General features: G+C 47.6%; 1 protein-coding gene across 4 annotated transcripts in view; it reads right to left on the bottom strand.

Annotated features, from left to right (window-relative positions):
• LOC140394299 (NEDD8-conjugating enzyme UBE2F-like) overlaps positions 1 to 24,085 on the bottom strand; it is a 571,886-nt gene that overhangs the window by 271,397 nt on the left and 276,404 nt on the right. For 3 of the 4 annotated variants that reach the window (XM_072481429.1, XM_072481439.1, XM_072481449.1), the window contains one exon: positions 1,043 to 16,445. The exons of the other annotated variant lie outside the window; for it this stretch is intronic. In XM_072481429.1, coding sequence (XP_072337530.1) covers positions 14,517 to 16,445 — 1,929 coding nt within the window. In that variant the 3' untranslated portion in view covers positions 1,043 to 14,516. Of the gene's footprint in view, positions 1 to 1,042; positions 16,446 to 24,085 lie in introns of those variants that run through there. 4 annotated transcript variants of the gene reach the window in all.

The raw sequence follows: 24,085 nt of genomic DNA, 5'->3' as shown, positions 1-24,085 counted from the left end.
TCTCTACCGAAATTTGGCCATGTCTTTGGAAACCCAGATCTTCTTCTAAAGGACCATGAGAGATAGAGAGCCTGTCCAAGCCTGCAATGCATGCATCTTAAAGGACTACATTTAAAATTGTGATTTGCTTCTTCTATTCCTGTTATGACCTAAATATATGCTTTGCACCTGGAATCAATCTTTACTCACTCAAGTGTGTGTGTCTGTGTGCGTGATGGAGTGCTTTCCATTGTATTTATATTTTGTGTTATTGTGGACAAACATTATCTTCTGATTTAAACTCATCCGAAAGTCTGCTTCCTTGGCCATTAATCAAAGTCACAACTCAAAAAAGGGTTTTAAAACCCCCCCTCTAAAAGACAATCTTGTTGTCGACACCCGAGAGGTGAGGGGCAAAGAGAAAAAAGTACCCCACCATCTCCCATCATTGCCAACCCTCGTAAAGGCTATCACATACCTGAAGTCCAATGTGGCTAAACGGTGATTGCTTTCTACATCACATTGACAAGAAGTTGCTTTTCTCACCCTTTGGCCATAGAGTGCTGACGCTTGTTCAAGAACACCTGTCATGGCTGAGATCAGAGGCATATAGAATAGAGCCTCATTTGTACAAAAACTTCAGGGTATGATGTGAAATTGTTTATGAAGTAGACAAAGAAGAATTGAAAGTGGTGTTAGGGTTCATTTAGAACTTCAGGGCATGAATGGAATATATACTGATAATCAGCTCAGATTCTGCAACACACAGCAGTGAGAGACTGTTGATACAGCCTCAATATATTTTCTCAGAATTGTTATGCTCAGTCATTGAAGTTATTTTCACTTGTCCTTGAAATACGTGGCACCAATCGTGTCCTATTTTCCATGAGCTTATCATGGAGTATTCTGGGAGGATGGGGAACACTCCCTTTCCAATGAATCAATGCTGCAGCATTGCCTCTCCCAGGGGCTAGTAAATTCTGGGATTAACCGGTATCCAGCAAACCCTACACAGTCTGATATGTTAGTGTGACTGAGATTACACAGAACAAGAGGTCCACACTTAACTTGAAATCAATTTATTGTCATAAAAACTGTTATATGTTTGCCATGCATTAATTACAGTCTCCAGTATTAATACATTTCAGAGTTTACATTTTTTTTTTAAAAAAAAGGAACTTGCATATGTTCTTCTCTTAGAGTGAACATAGGGGTGGAAGGGGCAAAAATTATATACATTATTATTCTCCAACTTTGACAGTGATCTTTCCCGTACTGAAGCCAGTCACTCCCAGAGAAGGGGTATGAGGATGGCCTTTACCACATGCTACAGCATTATGTTTTAGTCAGATCATGAGCCAACATTCTCTGAATTTAACCAGCAGCATTCAAAAACAACTGTACAGCAAAAAATACCAAAACTAAACACATAAAACTTGACTTTCTACCCATTGTGACAAGTTGAGAATGGCTATGATATTTTTAGCTATCTCCAGTTAAAGGCTGACATTTCTCTTGTGTCCAATTTAAGGCAAAACATTCCCCAATCTGCAGACACCAGCTTGGCCCATGCTGTGAGACTTATCAGTTAATTACATATATCGTGGTCCTCATGCCCATCATGACACCCCCTCTCTCCCATCCCACACATGATGGCACAACAGGTGATGCAGGACTGAGCCCATGGTTCTGACTGTGTTCTTATGGTAAGAATTATATCTGAACTACGTAATGCAAGGTAAGGATGCTTCACAGCTTCCAAGAGAAGATATGCAGAAGCACCAGTGACATTAGTCCTCAACAGACTTGTAGCTCATGCTTCTCAGTTAAAAGGTTGGCCTGTATGGTTCCTGATTACAGAATTAGTGGCACTGAAACAATGCTCCCAGTCTTCGGCTTATGATCATAACAGAAAATTGAGCTACTCTCCTAAATAACTCAGCAGCCCCAATTGCTGCTGAATCTGAACTCAACATGAGGGAAAGACATGCAAACAATATGAAAAGGTGCAGAGAGAGGTCACTAAACTATGACAAACAGCACCAGACCACTCCAACCCACTGCTGTGACCGGAAACAGTACCTCAGTCGTTTATTGACAGGGTCTCTCTCGTTGCTTTACCATTACATTGTTGACTTACCCCTCCCAGTGTTCAGTACAAAGAGTCTGTGAACTCTCTCATCCGACCCAAATCCAGTGCACCATTTATACTTCCAGCATTTATAACTGATTCTTTGGCAAAAAATAAATCATGTGTTTTTCTTTGGTACAAACTTTCCTCTCCCACATTCACCCCGTTCCTGTCTTCCTCCCTCGACTCCTATTTCTGCAACCATATCAGCACGCTTTCAAAAGTCATCTGGATTGAGAAAGGCCAATTGGCCGTTGAAGCCTTGGTGAAAAACCCTCAAGCTGTTTCATTCCGAGATGATAAAAAGAGATTCATAAAAAATCCAATTCAGAAAGGGAGAAAACGCACCAGGATCTTTAAATTTGTGTTACACTCAACAGCTGGACAATAACTTATTGCCCATTTACTTCTTGATATCTGTTCCAGTAGTACCCTTTAAGGATGTTTTTTACACTGACTGTGCAGTTGGTATTTGAGAGTAGAGATCAGACAATTTTCCAATTCCGGCATACCTGGGGAAGCTGTTGGGAAGTGGAAAAGGAAAGGCTTTTTTTGGGGGTGGGGTGGGGGGGGGGGGAAAGAGGAGGAGGAAAGAAAAGAGCAGAATCCTTTGCTTTACTCCAACCTCAGTATCAATAATAAAAATACTATAAACACTGCTACTTTAATATCCATTCGCAGGACTCCGAAAGGAAGTGCTTTGGCGAGGATTTGTCGTAGGGAAATGCCACTCACAATATTGAGCAAGTGCAAAAGGGGTCGCAAAAAAGTCACATCAACAAAAATACACACGGTTCACACAAGCTTCCTATGCCTGACCACAGTTTCAGGCCTGAACCCTCAGTGCAGTTTAAGCACTCAAAAAACATTTGATTGGCATTCCATCCACCACCTTAGACATCCATGACCTCCAACACAAAATGTCTGAAGTTTGTACAATTTACAGAATGCACTGTAGCAAAATGTCAAGCTTTCTTTAGTAGCACCTCCCAAAGCTGCAACTTCCATTGCCTAGAACAAGGGAAGCAGATGCATGGAAACATTCTAAGATCCCCTCCAAGCCATACACCATCCCGACTTAGAGATATGTCGCTGTTAATTCAGTATGCATGTGTAAAGACCTGGAACTCTTTAATTAACAGCACTATGGGAGAGTTTCCACCATGCAGCCTACCCCTACCCTCCAAGGACAAGAGCGTGTAAATGCTGGCCTCATCAGTGACATCCACATCCTGAGAATGAACAAAATCAAAATAAACTACAGTTAAGAGGTTCTGGATTGTCTGCACCACATTGATTCTAACACTTGGGCGCATTATGTTACTGCCTGATTCAAAGGTAGAATTCTTAAGGGGGTACTGGAGCAGAGTGTATAGGTGCATAGATCATTGAATGTGGCAGGACAGGTGGAGAGAGCAGTTAATAAAGCATATAGTATCCTGGGCTTTAGTAATAAGGGTATTCAGTACAAGCGCAAGGAGGTTATGGCTGAATTTGTTCAAGACACTAGACCTCAGTGGAATAGTGTGTAGAGTTCTGCGCAGAAGGATATGAAAGCATAGGAGAGTGTGCAGAAGAGGTTTACAAGAATGGTTCCCAGGATGAGAAACTTCAGTTATGAGAATAGGTTGGAGAAGTTGGGACTGTTCTCCTTGGAGAGAAGGCGGCTAAGAGCAGATAAAAACAAAATATGCTGGAATCTGAAACAAAAACAAAATACTGGACAATCTCAGCAGATCTGACAGTATCAATGGAGAGAGAACAGAGCTAAGGCTAAGGAGATTTAAGAGAGATGTACAGAAGCATGAGGGGACTGGACGGAACAGACAGGGAAAACTGTTCCCATTCAAAAGCAGAAAGAAAGGGCAGAGTTGAAGTGATTTGCAAAAGAAACAAATGTGATATATGAAAAACTTTTTCACACTGGAGTGGTTGGGGTCTGGAATGCACTGCTTGGAAGTGTGGTGGAGGCAGGTCCAATTGAGGCTTTGAAGAGGACATTAGATGACAATGTGCAAGGCTACAGGGAAAAAGCATGAAAATGGCATTAAGTCATAATGCACATTTGGAAAGGGGGTGCAGACATCATCTGATGAATGGCTTTCTTCTGCATCTGAACAATTATGTGATTGTTTCAGAGAGCTTCTGTAGAACAGAAGTGGATAAGAGTGTGTGTGTGGTGGGGGGGGGGGGGGCACAAGGTGATATTTATACAGACAAGGTGATATTTATACAGTAGCCTGATAAACTACAATGTATATTATTCCAAAGTACAAGAACTGCGTTCTTTCCCACATCAACGTGCAAGTTCAGTCGGCAGTTTGGAAGGCAAATGCAATGTTAGCATTCATGTCGCGAGGACTAGCATGCAAGAGCAGGGATGTACTTTTTTAAAATTTAGAGTACCCAATAAATTTTTTCCAATTAAGGGGCAATTTAGCGTGACCGGTCCATCTACCCTGCACATATTTAGGTTGTGGGGGCGAAACCAATGCAAACACAGGGAGAATGTTCAGGGATGTACTTTTGAGGTTGCATTAGGCTCTGGTCAGACCCCATTTGGAGTATTGCGAGTGGTTTTGGGCCCCGTATCTACTGAAAGATGTGCTGGCCTTGGAAAGGGTCCAGTGGAGGTTCACAAGAATGATCCGTAGAATAAAAAGCTTGTCGTATGAGGAACGGTTGAGGACTCTGGGTCTGTACCCGTTGGAGTTTAGAAGGATGAGGAGGGGATCTTATTGAAACTTACAGGATACTGCGAGGCCTGATTAGAGTGGACGTGGAGAGGATGTTTCCACTTGTGGGAAAAACTAGAACCAGAGGACACCATCTCGGACTAAAGGGACGATCCTTTAAAACAGAGATGAGGAGGAATTTCTTCAGCCAGAGGGTGGTGAATCTGTGGAACACTTTGCCGCAGAAGGCTGTGGAGGCCATGTCACTGAGTGTCTTTAACACAGAGATAGATAGGTTTTTGATTAATAAGGGGATCAGGAGTTATGGGGAGAAGGCAGGAGAATGTGGATGAGAAAAATATCGGCCATGATTGAATGGCGGAGCAGACTGGATGGGCCGAGTGGCCTAATTCTGCTTCTATATCTTATGGTCTTAGATCTCTTGATTATTCGACAATGTGCCTTAAGAAATAATTATCTTTCAAAATTATCTGACATGGACTAGCTCCTGTAGCTATCAACATAACAGCAGATATTCAGATGTGCGCTCAATCGGCTTGTCAATATTCTTGACAAGCGGGAGGTACAGACTATTATCAGAGGGCTAGTGTGTCACAACAAGAAGCTCACACTCACTTCCCAAAAAGACAGTTACTAAATAGATGCAGCACAGTCCCCATTGCAGACACTTAAAAGCCATAAAATAGAGGAGAATTTAATCTGTGAAATACGTCATCTATTTTGAGGACAGAGGTTAGTGGAAGAATTCAACATCTGCATGATCAGGAACAAAACAATCTGAGTTTGTTAATTTGTGCAAAGATGCCAGAATTCTACAAAAGCATTCTGTGTTGCATTTGGTTATTTATGACACAGAAGGAGACCATTCAGCTCGTCGAGTCCATACCGATTCCCCACAGAGCAATCCAGGCAGCCCCACTCAATCCCTGCATGTTTGTTTCCTTGAAGTGCCCATCCCATTTTCTTATGAAATCACCAATCGTTTCTGCTCCCCTGGAGGACAATGGAAGTGAGTTCCAGGTCATCCCTTCAGGATCTAATCACCAATTCATAGCCTTGTTACCATTTACCTAAAATGTTTATACTGGCAGTGGATTCCCTGTTTCATCGCCATTTCACCAAAGCAATCAGAATGAAGATCAAGTTCCCTCAGGCCAGATGTGGGAAACGTGTTCAACATGTATTCAAATTCCTCCCTTTTCTGGTCTGGGACACAGATTCTGGGCAGTTTATGATCTGTAAGTTGGAAGGGAACTGAGAAATGATTTTGACTTATGGCAATTAGTGCTCCAGATGCTCATGCAAGGGGATTATTAAGCATTTTATTTTTAATTAAATTTAAGATGTCCAATTTTCCCCCCCAATTAAGAGGCAATTTAGCGTGGCCAATCCACCTACCCTGCACATCTTTGGGTTGTGGGGGTGAGACCCACGCAGACAAGGGGAGAATGTGCAAACTCCACACAGGCAGTGACCCAGGGCCGGGATCGAACCATAAGACATAGGAGCAGAATTTGGCCACTCGGCCCATTGAGTCTGCTCCGCCATTCAATCATGGTGCCGTGAGGCAGCAGTGCTAACCACTGTGCCGTTAAGTACTTTAAGATCACTTCTCAGCCCTCAAAAAATTCCCAGTGTTCCAGTCGCTAATTATCCCTTGGCCAAAAGTACAAACCGATTACCTGGACATACAAAACTGAAGGCAAAGAAAGCACAGAAAGTGAACGGTTGTGTTTCAGAGAGGAGGAAAGTATAGAGTGTTGTATCAGGATCATTGCTCTTTTTGATACATTAATAATCTGGATTTGAGCGTACAAGGCATCATTTCAAACTTTACTTGAAACTTAGAAAAATAGTAACCAGGGAAAGATACAGTAGCAGGCCCTTCAAATGGACAGACATGGCAGATTAAGTATAATGCAGAGAAGTGGGATGCATTTTGGAAGTAAAAATGAGAGGCAATATAAACTAATTTTCTTTTGGTGCAGGAGCAGAGAAAATTGAGAGTTTACAGATATAAATCTTTGAAGGTGGCAGGGCAAGTGGTGTTAAAACAGCTAATGACATCCATGGCTTCACAGAGACAGAGTAGAAAAGCAAAGAAGCCATGCAACATCTTTTATAAGTACCAGTTAGGTCTCTGCTAGGTTGTAACGTCCAATTCTGTGCTTCACATTTTAAAACGGACGTCAAGGCAGTGGCAAAGGTGCAAAGATTTACTAGAATGATATTCGGGTTGGAGGACTTTAGTTATGTGGATACTAGAGAAGCTGGGATTGTTTAAGTAGAAATTTAACAGAGGTGTTTAAAATCAGGTGGGGCATTGATAAGCGTAGAAAGGAAGACCCTTCTTCCAGGTCTCTTTGTTGAATAGGCTGCCAACTTTGACAAAACTGACTTCTTTGGATGAATAAAAATTCGAATACAATTAATTTCTCCAACTTTCAGAATGAGGCGAATGATTGGTAGTAAATTTTACCCAACTTTGAACAGGTCAAAGGTCCCAGATTGAATTGCCTGGTGTATAATCCTTTCAATGTTAAAGAAAATAAATCACTCAGAAGCGAAGAGGAAACAATATAAATCGTGTCACAAGTCTCATCACACAACATAGAACTCCTACAGTGCAGAAGAAGCCATTCGGCCCATCAGGTCTGCATCGACCCTCAGAAAGAGCACCCTACCTAGGCTCAATCCCCTGCCCTATCCCCGGAACCCCACCTAACCTGAACATCTTTGGACACCAAGTGACAATTCTAGCATGACCAATCCACCTAACCTGAACATCTTTGGACATTAACGGACAATTCTAGCATGACTAATCCAACTAACCTGCACGTCTTTGGGCTGTGGAAGGAAACCAGAGCACCCGGAGGAAACCCACGCAGACCTGGGGAGAATGTGCAAACTCCATACAGACGGTCACCAAATGCCAGAATTCAACCCTGGCCTTGTGAGGCAGCAGTGTTAACCACTGTGCCATTGTCAGATTCTAATGGGCCAATTATAGGGTAAATACTCAGGAATCTCTTAATCTAGCCCACTTTTACCAGAGCTATGCATCATGATACCTGGCATGAGGCAAAAACTACTTTTCACGATATTTTCTCTAAGTTCCTGGTCGAAAAGGTTTCCAACCAGCATCATTATTATTTATTGGGTTATAAAAACCCAGGATAGAGGGAGGTTGATCATCAAATCCTGGCTGGATCATACGTAAACTGAAAGATAGAGGACATGAGACAAAAATAAATATACAAATTTGTGAATAAACTGGATTCAGCTCACATATTGCGCACTGAACAAGCAAATGCGAAGTACTACGGTCCATTTGGCTAAGGTGAGTGTGTTTTACAAACATCCATCCCCAATGGATGCTTCATTTTGTACCAAATATCAAGCACTGCTGATTCTTCAAAACCCTCCACTGAATTTCTGGACATTGTCACATCTTTCACCACTGACTCACTCAAAATATTAACAGAATCTCGGGGCGTGCTGTAGTGAATGGGAATACTTGGTACGCGCACAGTACGTGTAGTGAATGGGAATACTCTATACGCGCACAGTACGTGTAGTGAATGGGAATACTCGGTACGCGCACAGTACGTGCAGTGAACGGGAATACTCAGCATGGGCACAGAACATGTAGTGAACGGGAATACTCGGTGCGGGCCCAGTTTGTGTAGTGAATGGGAATACTTGATATGTGCACAGGACATATGGTGAATGGGAATACTTGGTACGTGCACAGTACACGTAATGAATGGGAATACTCGGTACGCGCACAGTACGTATAGTGAATGGAAATACTCGGTACACACAGAAAGTGTAGTGAATGGAAATACTCGGTACACACAGAAAGTGTAGTGAATGGGAATATGCGGTCCGCGCACAGTACGTGTAGTGAATGGGAATACTCGGTACGCGCACAGTACATGTAGTGAATGGGAATACACGGTATGCGCACAGTACGTGTAGTGAATGGGAATACTCGGTACGCGCACAGTACGTGTAGTGAATGGGAATACTCAGTACGCGCACAGTACGTGTAGTGAATGGGAATACTCGGTACGCGCACAGTACGTGTAGTGAATGGGAATACTTGGTACACGCACAGTACGTGTAGTGAATGGGAATACTCGGTATGTGCACAGTACACGTAATGAATGGGAATACTCAGTACGTGCAGCGAATGGGAATTCTCGGTATGCGCACGGAAGTGTAGTGAATGGGAATATTCAGTACGCGTACAGTATGTGTAGTGAATGGGAATATGTGGTATGCGCACAGTACGTGTAGTGAATGGGAATACTCGGTACGCGCACAGTGTTGGCACACCAATTGAGGAAGCAGGAGGCGGCGAGGGAGATCGGAAAGGTGAAGGACAGGAGAGGGAAGATGGTCTTTGACCCGGTGGGGGTGAATGTGGTATTCAGGGACTTAAGAGACTATACGAGTCGGAACCCCCAGCTGGGATGGAGGGAATTAGCCGTTTCTTGGATTGGCTAGAGTTCCCTTAGGTGGAGGAGGATCTGGTGGAGGGGCTGGGAGTCCCCATTGGGCTGGTGGAGGTGTTGGAGGATACGGGGGTGTTGCAGGCAGGGAAGGACCTGGGCGGGTTCCCGATGGAATTTTATAAACATTTTTCTGGGGATGTGGAGCCCCTGCTGGTAAGGGCGTTCAATGAGGCGAGGGAGAAGAGGGTGCTCCCCACTACGTTATTGCAGGCCTCGATCTCCTTAATTTTGAAGGGGGATAAGGATCCAGAGCAGTGTGTGTCTTACCGGCCAACTTAATTACTAAATGTGGACGCTATGTTACTGGCCAAGATCCTGGCCTAGTGTATTGAGGACTGTGTGCTGGGGTGATAAGGGAGGATCAGTTGGGGCTTGTAAAGGGGAGGTATCAGTTGGCTAACATCAGGTGGCTGTTGAATGTTATAATGATGCCCCCAGAGGGACGATGTGTGGAGGTGGTGGTCACCATGGATGCAGAGAAGGCCTTCGACTGGGTGGAGTGGGACTCTTTGGGAGGTGTTGGGGCGGTTTGGGTAGGGGTTTGTAGATTGGGTCCGGCTGTTGTACCGGGCAAGTGTGCAAACGAACCGGGTGAGCTTGGAGAATTTCAAGTTGCACCGTGGGACGAGGCAGGGATGCCCACTCTCCCCTCTTTTCCTTGGCGATAGAGCCATTGGCAATGCCGTTATTGCGTCAATGGATTGTTAGGGGATAGTGTGGGGGAGGGGAGTTGAGCACAGGGTCTCGCTATATGTGGACAATTTACTGCTTTATATATCAAACCCGTTGAAAGTTATTGTGGAGATTCTGAACATATTGGAAGAATTCGGTCAGTTCTTGGTCGGTTCTCAGAGTACAAATTGAATATGGGGAAGAGTGAGGTTTTCCCGATCCAAGCTAGGAGGCAGGAGAGGAGGTTGGGGGCGTTGCCGTTTAGGATAGTGGGAGTGAGCTTTAGGTATTTGAGCATTCAGGTGGCACGGGGGTGGGAGCAGCTGCACAAGCTGAATCTGGCTCGGTTGGCGGAACAAATGAAGGGGACTTTAGGAGGTGGGACGTGCTCCCGCTGTCGGGACGGGTGCAATCAGTGAAGATGACGGTTCTCCCGAGGTTTTTATTTGTGTTCCAGAATCTCCCGATCTTCATTCCAAATGCTTTTTTAGGAGGGTGAATGCACTGATATTGGGGTTTGTTTGGGCGGGTAAAGCCCCGCGGGTTAAGGTGGTATTGCCGGCGGGGGGGGGGGGGGGGGGGATGTTAGCTCTTCCAAACCCCATGAATTATTATTGGGTGGTGAATATAACCATGGTTAGGAAGTGGGAAGGGGGGGTCGGGTCGGTATGGGAGCAGATGGAGGCAGCCTCTTGTAAGGACTCGAGTTTGTGGGCACTGTTGATGGCGCCTCTACCGTTCTCTCCAGCCAGGTACTCCACAAGCCTGGTAGAGGTGGTGGCCCGGAGGCTGGAGGGGGGCTTCGGTTTGGGCACCTATCTGCGGGAATCATAGGTTTGCTTCGGGGGGGCATCAGTGGTGGCAACGGGCGGGGATTGAGTGGTTTGGAGATCTATTTGTTGGGGGCATCTTCTCGAGCTTGGAGGGGTTGGTGGAAGAATTAGAGTTGCCAGCTGGGAATAGGTTCCGGTATTTACAGGTGAGAGATTTTGTCAGGAAGCATGTACCGACCTTTCCACACCTGCCGCCCCAGGAACTAAAGGACAAGTTGGTGTCAAAAACGGGGGAAGGGCATCAGAAATTTATACGGAATTAATGGTTTGGGAAGGAGCCCCGATAGGGGTAGTGAAGTGTAAGTGGGAGGTGGAGGTTGGGTTGTGGGAGGAGGCTTTGAGGAGGGTGAACGCATCCGGTGTGTGTGCTTGGCTTAGCCGTATTCAGTTCAAAGTAGTGCACAAGGTACATATAACTGTGGCCAGGATAAGCAGGCATTTTGAAGGGGTGAAGGATAGGTATGGGTGGTGTGCAGGGGGCCCGAATCATGTTCACATGTTTTCGTCCTGTCCGAAGCTGGAGGGATTCTGGCAGGGGTTTGCTGATGTTATGTTGGAGGTCTTGGGGATGAAGGTGGTCCCGAGAGTCCAGAAGTAACGATCTTTGGAGTGTCAGAAGACCCGGCCGTCCAGGGGGAGAGAGATGCCTTTGCCTCCCTGGTAGCCCAGAGACGGGTCTTATTAGAATGGCGGGACTCGGGACTGCCGAAACCAGGGATTTGGGTGAACGACCTAGCAGAGCTCCTCAGGCTGCAGCAGATAAAATTCACCTTGAGAGGGTCTGCTGGAGGTGGCAGCCATTCATCAGTAATAGTCTTCGAAAATAGTTAAGATGTCAGCAGTAGGTTGGGGAGGCGGGATGGTGGGGTGTTAGATATTTATTTGTTTTGATTATTTGCAGCCCTGTTTGCTTGTTTTATAATTGTGTTTGATATAAATGCCTCAATAAAATATTTTTTTTAAAAAAGCTAGGTTTAAGCAATGGCATCATATAGACGTTCAAAATTATGAAGGGCTTTGGTAAGAGTAAATAAGAAAGTTGATTCCAGCAGCAGGACAGCTGGTAACTAAAGGACACAGATTTCAGGTAACCCTGCAAAGTAAGTAGAGGCAAAATGAATTTTGGCTTTTGTAGTAAATAATGATGATTTGGAAAGGGTGGCTGAAGCAGATTCAATTGTAACTTTCAAAAAGCAATTGGATGTATATACTCGAAATGGAAAAAAATTGCAAGGGTGCGAGGAAAGGGTAGGTGGAATTTGGCTCCTCTAAGCTGCAAGATTCCACAAAATGTGATATTGATAAAATGTAATCTCGTACTTTCACGATCTTTTAAACACAAGCACTTTGATACCTCTAACCTGACACAAACAGCGACCACAAACTTCCTGCTGCAATCCTACGTACTTGCTTATTTCACATGTTACCTCTTCAGCCTTTCATTCCTACACATTTCAGAGCAACAAGGTTCCTGCACTGACAAATTAAACTGTTCTTTCAGAATATTGCTTTGCTGCCTACTTGCATCCAGATACCATTGGCTGGTTGGTCACACAGTTTAGACCAGTATTATCATAATCAGAGCCCCAATTGAAAAAATAGATTTCATTTTGTTTTTTGACTCTGTGAACCAGCCAACATTTCCACATGGGAACATCCAACTAACAAGTTTGGAAAGAAAATGCTCAGAGTCAATCCTGACATTAGATCCTTTTCCCTTAAACATAGAAGGTAATTTATTCACAGATCTGCCATAGACATCCCCTCTCTCCAAGCAGTAACGCTTGCTGGGTTACCTGGCTGCGTAAGTGTCTGGCCTCCAGTAAATCCATAAAATCCAAAAATCCTTAGTGCAAAAGGAGGCCCATTCAGTCTGCCCAACCCTCCTGGGCCCACTCTCCCCACAACCCCACCTAACCTGCACATTTTTGGACTGTGGGAGGAAACCCTTGCAGACATGGGGAGAACGTGCAAATGCCACACAGACCGTCACCCAAGGCCGAAATTGAACCCGAGTCCCTGGTGCTGTGAGGCAGGAAGGAATTTGACTGGGGTGGAGGCTTCACAACCAAGGTGAATTTTACTTCACCAGCACACATTTTCTTGCCAGTGGGGTCAGTGATAGTTACGGTAAAGTTGCCATAGTCCCACAGTGGATAGCACTGTTGCTTCACAGCACCAGGGTCCCAAGTTTAATTCCTGCTTGGGTCACTGTCTGTGTGGATTCTGCACTTTCTCCCCATGTCTGCGTGTGTTTCCTCCGGGTGCTCCGGGTTCCTCCCACAAGTCCTGAAAGACGTGCAGACTCCACACAGACAGTGACCCAAGCAGGTAATTAAACCTGGGACCCTGAAGCTGTGAAGCAACAGTGCTAACCACTGTGCTACCGTGCTGCCCATAAGCGAGGGGAAGGTGGAGAAGGTGGGCCTTCATGAATAACCTCAGCCGGTATGGGAATTGAACTCGCACTGTTGGCCTTGTTCTGCATCACAGACCTAGCCCACTGAGCTAAACCGGCCCCATGTGGTAGTAGCTTCCCAAGTATTGGCTAACCGTATCACCCAGCTGCTAGCTTGCTGAACTAACTCGATGGAAAGTATAACATCAAACCTGGGACTATCTTGCATGTAGAGCTCTGCACAAAATCAGCTCTTATCAACTACACCATCAGTGGGCACAAATAAGACAACTGTAAAAGCAGTAGTGAGGTTTACAATCTTATTCTGTGACCTGTACAGCGAGAATCTAGGTCTACACTTTAGTATCTTTCTGTATTCAATCAAAAAGACCCAACATTTTAGCTAAATAAATTCCTTGAATAACTCATGGATTTCTCACCCTTCAAAATAGCAGCTTAAAGTCTCCTGTAGTTCCAATGCTTACATAGGTCAAAGCTTTGGCCTGGAGAAGGTTCTGTCAGTTAACTGGTGACCCATTTAATTGCACTGAAATTGCAGTCCAAACATGGTTGAATAATTCCCAATCTGCTTTGCGATTAGTTTTAAAATCAGCAACCAACAGTTGACTGATAGCTACTAGTAGCAGTTCCATCATTCTGCCCTGCGCTCAAAACATGTGAGAATTTAGAAGCTCAATTGATCGGGATACTGTACGATTTTTTTCCAAGAGGAACATGCTGCTGAAAACCAACAGAATGCTGGGAAACGACAGTCCCTTCCCCAACGAATTCAGAGCATACTTCAAGCCCGAGTTCCCTATAACAAAAAGCTGCAAATTATCACAAGCTGGGATTGTGCCATTTAAGAAGTCATCCAATGACAAAGCCAAAACTCTATTAAAATCAAATCACCAACAACATTTAATCTGACTGAGAGGAAAACATGAATTTCCTCTAGGTCCACCTCTACAACCCCTCACCCCGTCCCCATTGAGCCCACTGGGAAACTTTCTGATGAAACACAAACCCCAGCACCCAACCCCAACTAGGTCCCATTATATATCAAAGCATCTATATTTACACAAGTAGAGCGATTTGACTTTACAAGTGAAACACAACACTCCACTGATCCAAGGATGAGATTCCTACCAAGAGTAACGCAATCTAATTTTGTTGGAAGATGTATGCAGCCAGAGTTTTAAGAAAGGCAATTAATGTATCACTCTGAATACTGCAGACGATGAGTATATGGAGCAGCATGTAAACAGCACCTAGGCGGCTGGTTCATCAACAGTCCCTACTTAACTTGGTGCTGTCTCCCCGTTTGGGTGGAGCTGGAGGTGGTCCTCGCCGTAATGTTGCATAGCCTGAGATGTTGCCAGATGCATACGCGCTGCTAGATTCCTGGTCAAAAAGCAACTCCGGAGGTGGGGGTGGAAGCACCATGTCATCCATAGTAGTGATGGGCTCTGATTTGGCGAGACGTCCAGAGGTTAGTGAGCTGTGTCGAGTGAAGGACTTTCTCTGCAGAGTCCTATTGAGGTCAGCCAGAAAATGAGGCTGCACGGACAAGGCTGGCTTAGGAGACACTGGCACTGGATTAATGGGAGGAGACTGGTGTTCTGTAGACTCCCCTTGTGTCAAGCGGGTGCTGTCGCTCCTTTTAGGAAGTACTGGCGGTGGCGCTTTCTTCATTGAAGATTTAGACCATGTTTGTGGCTGAGGATTCACCACAGCTACTTTAGGTGGGACAGCATTGGAAAAACCAGGAACTGCCATCTCCAGTGGAGGAGGGGGTAGAAGATCTAGATCCGGAGGTGGGGGTGGAAAGTCTGAATCTGATGGAGGCGATGGAAACTCGGAAACAGGCTCCTTGGAAACAGCTGGAACTCCTGACCCTCTGCTCGGTGGCCCTCCCGGTGGGAACATCAAGTTAACCGCAGCCAAATTTAATTTACCAGGCTTTGAAGGAGCAGGTGGTGAGGTGGTGACATCTGATGTTGGCGATGCTGAAGGAACGGTTGTTTGTTCAAACTTATTGCCGAGGGTTTCCACGGGTTTTCTGGACTCCTTCACATCTGAACAACTGGATCCTTTCATACTGGAATGTCTCTGGGGAGTGGGCGGTGGCTTCTTACCACCAGGGCTGGATGTTTTTTTAGGCTTTTTGACTGAGGCTGATTTGACTGGGGTGGGAGGAGGAGTGGTGCTCGGAGGGGGAGGTTGGGGTAGACTGCTTTCAGGAGGTGGAGGGGGAAATTCAGGTGATGGGAGGGAACTAGGCTGCCATTTGGGTTTTGCCTTCACAGCTGGGGGAGATATGGGGGCTTGAAGAGAGGCTGGCGATGGCTTTGCAGTTGAGGATGCAGACGGAGGCTGGAATTGGTTTATTGACTGCTTTACAATGGAAACTGCAGGCGGTGGAGGAATGGGCATCTGTTCTGCAGCTCCGGCCATCTGATTTAGTGTAGCTGTATGAGGGGAAGGAGGAAGAGGGGCAGGAGGAAGAGAGGGTGGTGGTGGGGGCAATGGGATCTGTGTAACCGGGAATCTAGGAGGTTTTGCCGATGTTGGTGGAGGGGGAGGTGCAGGAGGGGGTTCCATTTGAACAACACTAGCCACTGCTGGTTTGGGAGCTGTTTGGGGTGGATGGTTTAGAGAGGTCCCGAATGGAGCCCCAACCTTTTTAGTGGCAATACTCTGCAGTAGGGGTGGCAATGGGGGGGGAGGGGGAGGAGGAGGAGGAGGAGCCAAGAACTGGACAGGTGATGGAATGCTTTGCTGCTGTAACTTATGTGGGGGAGGTGGGGGTGTGAAGGCAGGCACCACGGGGGAAGGGCTAGGTGGTGCTGATTTCAATGCAGACAGAGTAGGGATCGCCTGAAGAGGTAACGGGGGTGGTGGGGTTGAGGGAACTGGCGGAGGAATATACTGCCCATCACTTTCTACCAGCAATTGGGGCTTCACCAGCTGTGAGGGTGGAGGTGGAGGGATGGCCTGCGCTCCCACAAGCAGGGTTACAATGGAAGATGCAGCTGGCTGTTTGCTTGGCTGCTGTCTGCTGATGGTGCTGTATTTACTAAAGGGGACAGCAAGTGGTGGAGGAGGAGGTGGGGGAGGGGAGGGTTGTGGTGCTACATGAGGCACATTGATCCGGGTCTGAGGGGAAGTGGGTGCTACAGATGAAGGGTAAGATCTGACCGACTCCGTCCTGATCTGTAGAGGAAAAAAAGAGTAAATAGAAAAAGTTGCCAAAATTCTCCTGAGCACAGCAGTTCATACAGACCATCACCTTGGATATTAACCCTTTATCCCAACTCCATTTTTAAAGAGCAGCTGGAAGTTATCAAAAATTGATATAAATTCCTAACAAATGGAAGATTGTCTACCCTTCCTCCATCTTGGCTTTTGCTGATGCTCAGAAGCATGTAGGGAAATCACTCTATTTCACTGGGTCAGTTAGTGAGCAGCTCAGTCATGGAGTGCAGTGATGACCGATGCAATTCCTCGTTTGTCTCCAGGTAGCTGAACTCAGCTGGTTCAAGGGCTATGATGTTATAACTGGTTTCCATGCCCTGGAACTGCAGGGGAGAAAAGCTAAGGCTCCTTGATTCCCATTCAATAATACCAGACTTCTAAGAAGAGCCTATCATGATGTTTTGGGTGAAGGCTTGGGTTAGAAAGTGGTGCCACCTACAATTCAGCCTGATGACATTCACTGGCAAGGTGCAAGTGAAGAGTGATCACTCGGGAGAAGGACCAGACAGTGGCAACTGTTCAAACGTCAACCTAAATGGGATTGGGAAGAATAGAAATAATATATATATATATTTTTTTTTAACGCATTTTATTGAAACTTGTATCAAAGTAGGTTACAGCAAATAAACACCTCGGGAAATATTCTTCCCAACAATCAACTATACAGTTTGTACAGATTTTTCTCCTCCCCCGCCCCCGACGAACAGCTCATCGAACATGGTCAAAAACATCTCCCACCTTTTCTTAAACACCCCTGCTGACCCCTTTAACTCATACTTGGTCTTCTTTAACGGCAGGAAGTCGTACAGGTCACCCAGCCATACTGCTACTCCCGGTGGTGATGCCAACCGCCACTCCAGCAAAATTCGTCGCCGTGCAATCAGAGGGGCGAAGGCCACAACATCGGCCCTCCTCCTCTACATGAGCTCTGGCTTCTCTGAAACCCAAAATATCGCCACCAAAGGGTCCGGGTCCACTCCATCCTCCTCTATCCTGGCTAAGACCGCGAACACTCCCGCCCAGAATCTTCCCAATTTTTCACAACCCCAAAACATGTGCGCATGATTCGCTTGCCCCCGCCCACACTCATCTGCTACCCCCTGAAAGAACCCACGCATTCTTGCCCGAGTCATATGCACCCTGTGCACCACCTTAAACTGTATCAGGCTCACCCTTGCACAAGAGGAGGTCCCGTTTACCCTACGCAATGCCTCACTCCATACTCCCCAATTGATCTCCATTCCCAACTCAGCTTCCCATTTCTCCTTGATCTTCACCACCCACTCGCCTCCCTGCTCCCCCAGCCACTTGTATATATCCCCAATTCTTCCCTCTCCTTCCACATCCGGAAGCAGACGTTCTAGCAGGGTGTATCCCGGCAATCTAGGGAACCCCTTCCAAACCTTTCGTGCAAAGTCCCTAACCTGTAGATACCTGAACTCACTACCCCATAGCAGCTCTACCCTCTCCCGTAGCTCCTCCAGACTGGTGAACCCTTCCTCCAAATACAAATCCCTCACCTTGACCAGCCCCACTTCCTTCCACCTCCTGTATACACTATCCATCCCCCCGCCCTCAGCTCAAACCCATGATTCTCACACAGCGGCGTTAGCATCGACATCCCTTCCACCCTAAAATGCCTCCTCAGCTGATTCCATATCTTCACAGTGGACTGCACCACTGGGCTCCCTGAATACCTTCTCGGCGCCATTGCCATTGCTGCCGTCACCATAGCCCTCAAACTGGACCCCTTACAAGATTCCTCCTCCATCCTAACCCACTCTACCCCTTCTCCTCCCCACCACCGCCGCACCTTGTCCACATTCGCCACCCAATAATAATGAAGCAAGTTTGGCAACGCTGCCAAACCTCTGTAGCAGGGTCCTCCCCACCCTCGGCACCTTCCCCGCCCACACAAGGTCAGAAATGATCCTGTCCACTTTCCAAAAAAAGGCCTTTGGTATAAAGATCGTGAGAGCCTGAAAAATAAACAAGAACCTCGGCAGAATATTCATTTTCACCACTTGGACCCTCCCCGTCAACGTTAAGTGTAGTGTATCCCACCTCTTAAGATCCTCCCTGGCCTCCTCCACCAGCTTAGTTAAGTTCCACTTATGGAGCCCTGTCCATTCCCTCGCTACCTGAATCCCCAAGTACCTAAACCTATCCCTCGCTACCGTAAATGGCACCCCCCCTAAATTAGCCCGCTGTGCCAGCTCATTCACCGGGAATATCTTGCTTTTCCCTACATTCAGCTTGTATCCAGAGAACCCTCCAAACCTCCACAACCAACCCATAATCCTTCCCATACTCTCCAACGGATCCGAAACATACAGCAAGAGGTCATCGGCATAGAGCGACACCCAATGCTCCCTCTGTCCCATCATTATCCCCTGCCACTCTGCCGACCCCCTGAGAGCCATCGCCAATGGCTCTATGGCCAGCGCAAACAGCAGTGGCGACAGCGGGCACCCCTGCCTCGTACCCCTGTGTAAGTCAAAGCTTCGTCAGCTCATATCATTCGTCCTCACCCTCACTCTTGGCGCCACATACAGCAACCGCACCCATGCCACAAATCTCGGCCCAAAACTTCGAACAAGTACCGCCATTCCACCCGATCAAATGCTTTCTCCGCGACCATGGACACCACCACCTCCGTTTCAAGAGCTCTCGACGGATTCATCACCACATTCAACAGCCGTCTTATATTACTCGCGAGGTGCCTGCCCTTCATGAAGCCTGTTTGATCTTCTGCAACCACCCCCCGGACACAATCCTCCATCCTCTCCGCCAACAACTTAGCCAATACTTTCACATCCGTGTTCAATAGTGATATGGCTCTATGCGACCCACATTCCACCGGATCCTTCCCTTTTTTGGGGATTAGTGTGATTACTGCCTGCTTCATCGTCTCCGGTAACTCCCCCTTCTCCAGTGTCTCATTAAACATCCCCAACTTCATACCGCTGATACGATCCAGCACCTCCTTCAGCCCCAGGGGCTCCTCCAACGCCTGCCTCTTTGCTTCCTGGGGAAATTTCAGCTCGTCCAGAAACCACCCCATGTCCCCCTCCTCTCCTGGGTCTGCCTCATAAAGTCCCTGGTAATATTCTCTAAATGCCTCATTTATCTTCCCTGGCTCTGACACCACATCCCCAGCCCCAGTCCGGATCTTCAATATTTCCCTGGACGTAGCCTGCCTCCGCAGCTGGTGCGCCAGCATGCGGCTCGCCTTCTCCCCATACCCGTATTGCACCCCTCTTGCCCTACCGTCCTCCCCGTTGTCAGCCTGTCAAATTGCCCCTACAACTTTTTCTTTCTCGCCAATCCCTCCATGGGGGCACCCTGTCCACCTCCACTATCCCGCTCGCTAGACAGTCATGTTCCGCCCTCTTTTCCTTCTTCGCACGAACCATAAATGAGATAATTTCTCCCCGGACCACTGCCTTCAGTGCTTCCCAAAAAATGCCAGCCGATACCTCCCCATTCTGATTGAACTCCACATAATCTCTAATTGCCAACCTTATCACAAAAACCTCCATCCGCCAACAACCCAGAGTCAAACCTCCACCCCGGCCTCTGCTCTCGTCTGAACCGTACTGAATCGAATATCCAGCCAGTGGGGTGGATGGTCCGAGATAACTATCCCCACATACTCTGCTCCCTCCACGCCAACCAAAATCTCCCGACTCACTACAAAGTAATCAATCCTCGAATACACCTTATGGACGTGTGAATAGAAGGAATACTCCCTTCCCCCTGGGTTCTGAAAGCGCCATGGATCCAACATACTTATTCTCTCCATAAACCCCCCAGCTCCCTTGCCATTCGTACCCCACCAATCGACCTGGGGCTCGGCCTATCCACCCTCTGCTCTAGGACACAGTTAAAATCTCCTCCCATGATCAACTGGTGCTTGGTCAAATCCGGGATCACTGCCAGCAACCCCCTCATAAAACCCACATCATCCCAATTTGGGGCATACACATTTACCAACACCACCGGTGCCCCTTCCAATATCCCACTCACAATCACATATCTCCCACCTGCATCCCTCACCTGCTTCGCACTTACAAATCCCATTTTATTTGCTCATCAAAATCGCCACACCCCTCGATTTCAAATCAAACCCCGAGTGAAAAACCTGCCGACCGACCCCTTCCTTAACCGAACCTGGTCCTTCACACGGAGGTGTGTCTCCTGCAAAAAAACAACTCCCACTTTCAAGCTCCTGAGGTGCGCGAACACCCGCGACCTTTTAACCGGCCCATTCAGTCCCCGGACGTTCCACGTTACCAACCTCACCGGAGGCTTGCGCCTCCAATCCCCTCTACCGTCCGTCATCTTCCCCACTTAACTCCTGTCCCTTTTTTAAAAAAAATATATTTCATTAAAGTTTTTCGATCAAAAGGAATTTTCCATTTTTACAACTTTGTAACAAAATGTACATTGACCGTTATTTAAACAATATATTAAACTAACAACAAGTGCAGAAAAAGAACAAGAAAAGAGAAATAATAATACTGAAAAAATAAATATAAACAACTAGGATGGAAAGAAAAAAAAACCCAAATACACCCTCCCCCCTGGGTTGCTGCTGCTGTCTTTCCTGTTTTCCCTTATCGCTCTGCGAGATAGTCAAGGAACGGTTGCCACCGCCTGGTGAACCCTTGAGCCGAACCTCTTAGTGCGTATTTTATTCGCTCCAATTTTATAAACCCTGCCATGTCGTTGATCCAGGCCTCCACGCCCGGGGGTTTAGCTTCTTTCCACATAAGCAGAATCCTTCGCTGGGCTACTAGGGACGCAAAGGCCAAAACATCGGCCTCTCTCGCCTCCTGCACTCCCGGCTCTTCTGCAACCCCAAATATAGCTAACCCCCAGCTCGGTTCGACCCGGACCCCCACCACCTTTGAGATCACTCTTGCCACACCCACCCAGAACCCATGCAATACTGGACATGACCAAAACATGTGGGTGTGGTTCGCCGGGCTTCCCGCGCACCTCCTGCACCTATCCTCCACTCCAAAAAATCTACTCAGCCTTGCTCCCGTCATATGCGCCCTGTGTAGAACCTTGAATTGGATCAGGCGAAGCCTGGCATATGAGGACGAGGAATTTACCCTACTTAGGGCATCTGCCCACAGCCCCTCCTCAATCTCTTCCCCCAGCTCCTCCTCCCATTTACCCTTCAGCTCCTCTACCATCGTCTCCCCCTCGTCTCTCATTTCCCTGTATATATCGGGTACTTTACCTTCACCGACCCATGCTCCCGAAATCACTCTGTCCTGGATCCCTTGCGCCGGGAGCTGCGGAAATTCCCTCACCTGTTGCCTCGCAAATGCCCTCACTTGCATAGATCGGAAGGCATTCCCAGGTGGCAACCCGTATTTTTCTACCAATGCTCCGAAACTCGCGAACGTCCCGTCCAAGAACAAGTCCTTCAACGTCCCAATTCCTGCTCGCTGCCAAGATTGGAATCCCCCATCTATCCTCCCCGGGACGAACCTGTGATTGTTCCTTATCAGGGACCACACCGAGGCACCCGTCACTCCCCTATGTCATCTCCACTGCCCCCAAATCTTCAAAGTCGCCCTCACTACTGGGTTTGTGGTGTATTTTTTCGGGGGGAACGGTAATGGCGCCGTCGCCAGTGCTTTTAAACTTGTTCCCTTACAGGACGCCATCTCCAGCCTTTTCCACGCCACCCCTTCTTCTTCCCTCATCCACTTACATATCATGGACACGTTGGCGGCCCAATAATAGTCACTCAGACTCGGCAGTGCCAGTCCCCCTCTGTCCCTACTGCGCTGCAGGAACCCCCTCTTTACCCTCGGGGTCTTTCCAGCCCACACAAAGCTCATAATACTCTTGTCCACTTTCTTGAAAAAGGCCTTTGTAATCAGTATGGGGTGGCACTGAAACACGAAAAGAAACCTCGGGAGGACCACCATTTTAACCGCCTGTACTCTGCCCGCCAATGACAGGGGCACCACGTCCCACCTCTTAAAGTCCTCCTCCATCTGCTCTACCAGTCGCGTCAAGTTAAGCTTATGCAAGGTTCCCCAGTTCCTGGCCGCCTGGATCCCTAGATATCGAAAATCCCTTGCTACTCTCCTCAGCGGCAGATCGTCTATCCCCCTGCCCTGTTCCCCGGGGTGCTTCACAAAAAGTTCACTCTTTCCCATATTCAACTTATATCCCGAGAACTCTCCAAACTCCCCGAGTGTCTGCATTATCTCTGGCATCCCCTCCACTGGGTCCGCCACATGTAACAGCAAATCATCCGCATATAATGACACCCGATGTTCCTCTCCTCCTCTGAGCACCCCCCTCCACTTTTTAGAGCCCCTCAGCGCTATGGCCAATGGCTCGATTGCCAACGCGAACAGTAACGGGGACAGGGGGCACCCCTGTCTTGTGCCCCTATGTAATCGGAAATAGTCGGATCGTTGCCTGTTTGTAACCACGCTTGCCACCGGGGCCCCGTACAGGAGCTGAACCCATCTGATGAACCCCTCTCCAAATCCAAATCTCTTCAGTACCTCCCACAGGTAGTCCCACTCCACTCTATCAAATGCCTTCTCTGCATCCATCGCCACCACTATCTCCGCCTCCCCCTCCGGTGGGGGCATCATCATCACCCCCAGCAACCTTCGTATATTGGCATTCAATTGCCTCCCTTTAACAAACCCTGTCTGGTCGTCATGTACCACCCCTGGGACACAGTCCTCTATCCTTGTCGCCATCACTTTGGCTAGTAACTTGGCATCTACATTTAGGAGGGAGATGGGCCTGTATGACCCGCACTGCAGCGGGTCTTTGTCTCGTTTCAGGGTCAACGATATCGTCGCCTCCGACATTGTCAGGGGTAGTGTCCCCCTTTCCTTAACCTCATTGAAGGTCCTCGTCAGGAGTGGGGCCAGTAGGTCCACATATTTCCTGTAAAATTCCACCGGGAACCCATCTGGTCCCGGGGCCTTTCCTGCCTGCATGTTCCCAATTCCTTTAATCACCTCCTCCAACTCAATCTGCGCTCCCAAACCTGCCACCTCCTGCTCCTCAACCCTCGGGAACTCCAGCTGGTCCAGGAAGTGTATTGTTCCCTCTTTCCCCTCCGGGGGTTGGGACATATACAGCCTCTCATAAAATGACTTAAACACCCCGTTCACCCTCCCCGCTCTCTGCTCCATCCTTCCCTCCCCGTCCCTAACTCCTCTGATCTCTCTCGCCGCCCCCCTCTTCCTAAGTTGTTGGGCCAGCAATCGGCTCGCCTTTTCCCCATATTCGTATTGTATTCCCTGTGCCTTCCTCCACTGCGTCTCTGCCTTACCCGTGGTCAGCAGGTCAAACTCCGTCTGTAGTCTCCGTCTTTCCCTGTAAAGCCCTTCATCCGGGGCCTCCGCATATTGCCTATCCACCCTCAGAATCTCCCCAATCAGTCTCTCCCTTTCTTTACCCTCTTGTTTCCCCCTGTGGGCTCTTATGGAAATCAGCTCTCCCCTAACCACCGCCTTTAGCGCCTCCCATACTACTCCCACCTGGACCGCTCCATCATCATTGACCTCTAGGTATCTTTCAATACATCCCCTCACCCT

Source organism: Scyliorhinus torazame, chromosome 2 (genome assembly GCF_047496885.1).
Source record: "Scyliorhinus torazame isolate Kashiwa2021f chromosome 2, sScyTor2.1, whole genome shotgun sequence".
Taxonomy (NCBI): domain Eukaryota; kingdom Metazoa; phylum Chordata; class Chondrichthyes; order Carcharhiniformes; family Scyliorhinidae; genus Scyliorhinus; species Scyliorhinus torazame.
This window is presented reverse-complemented; position numbering and strand designations above follow the sequence as displayed.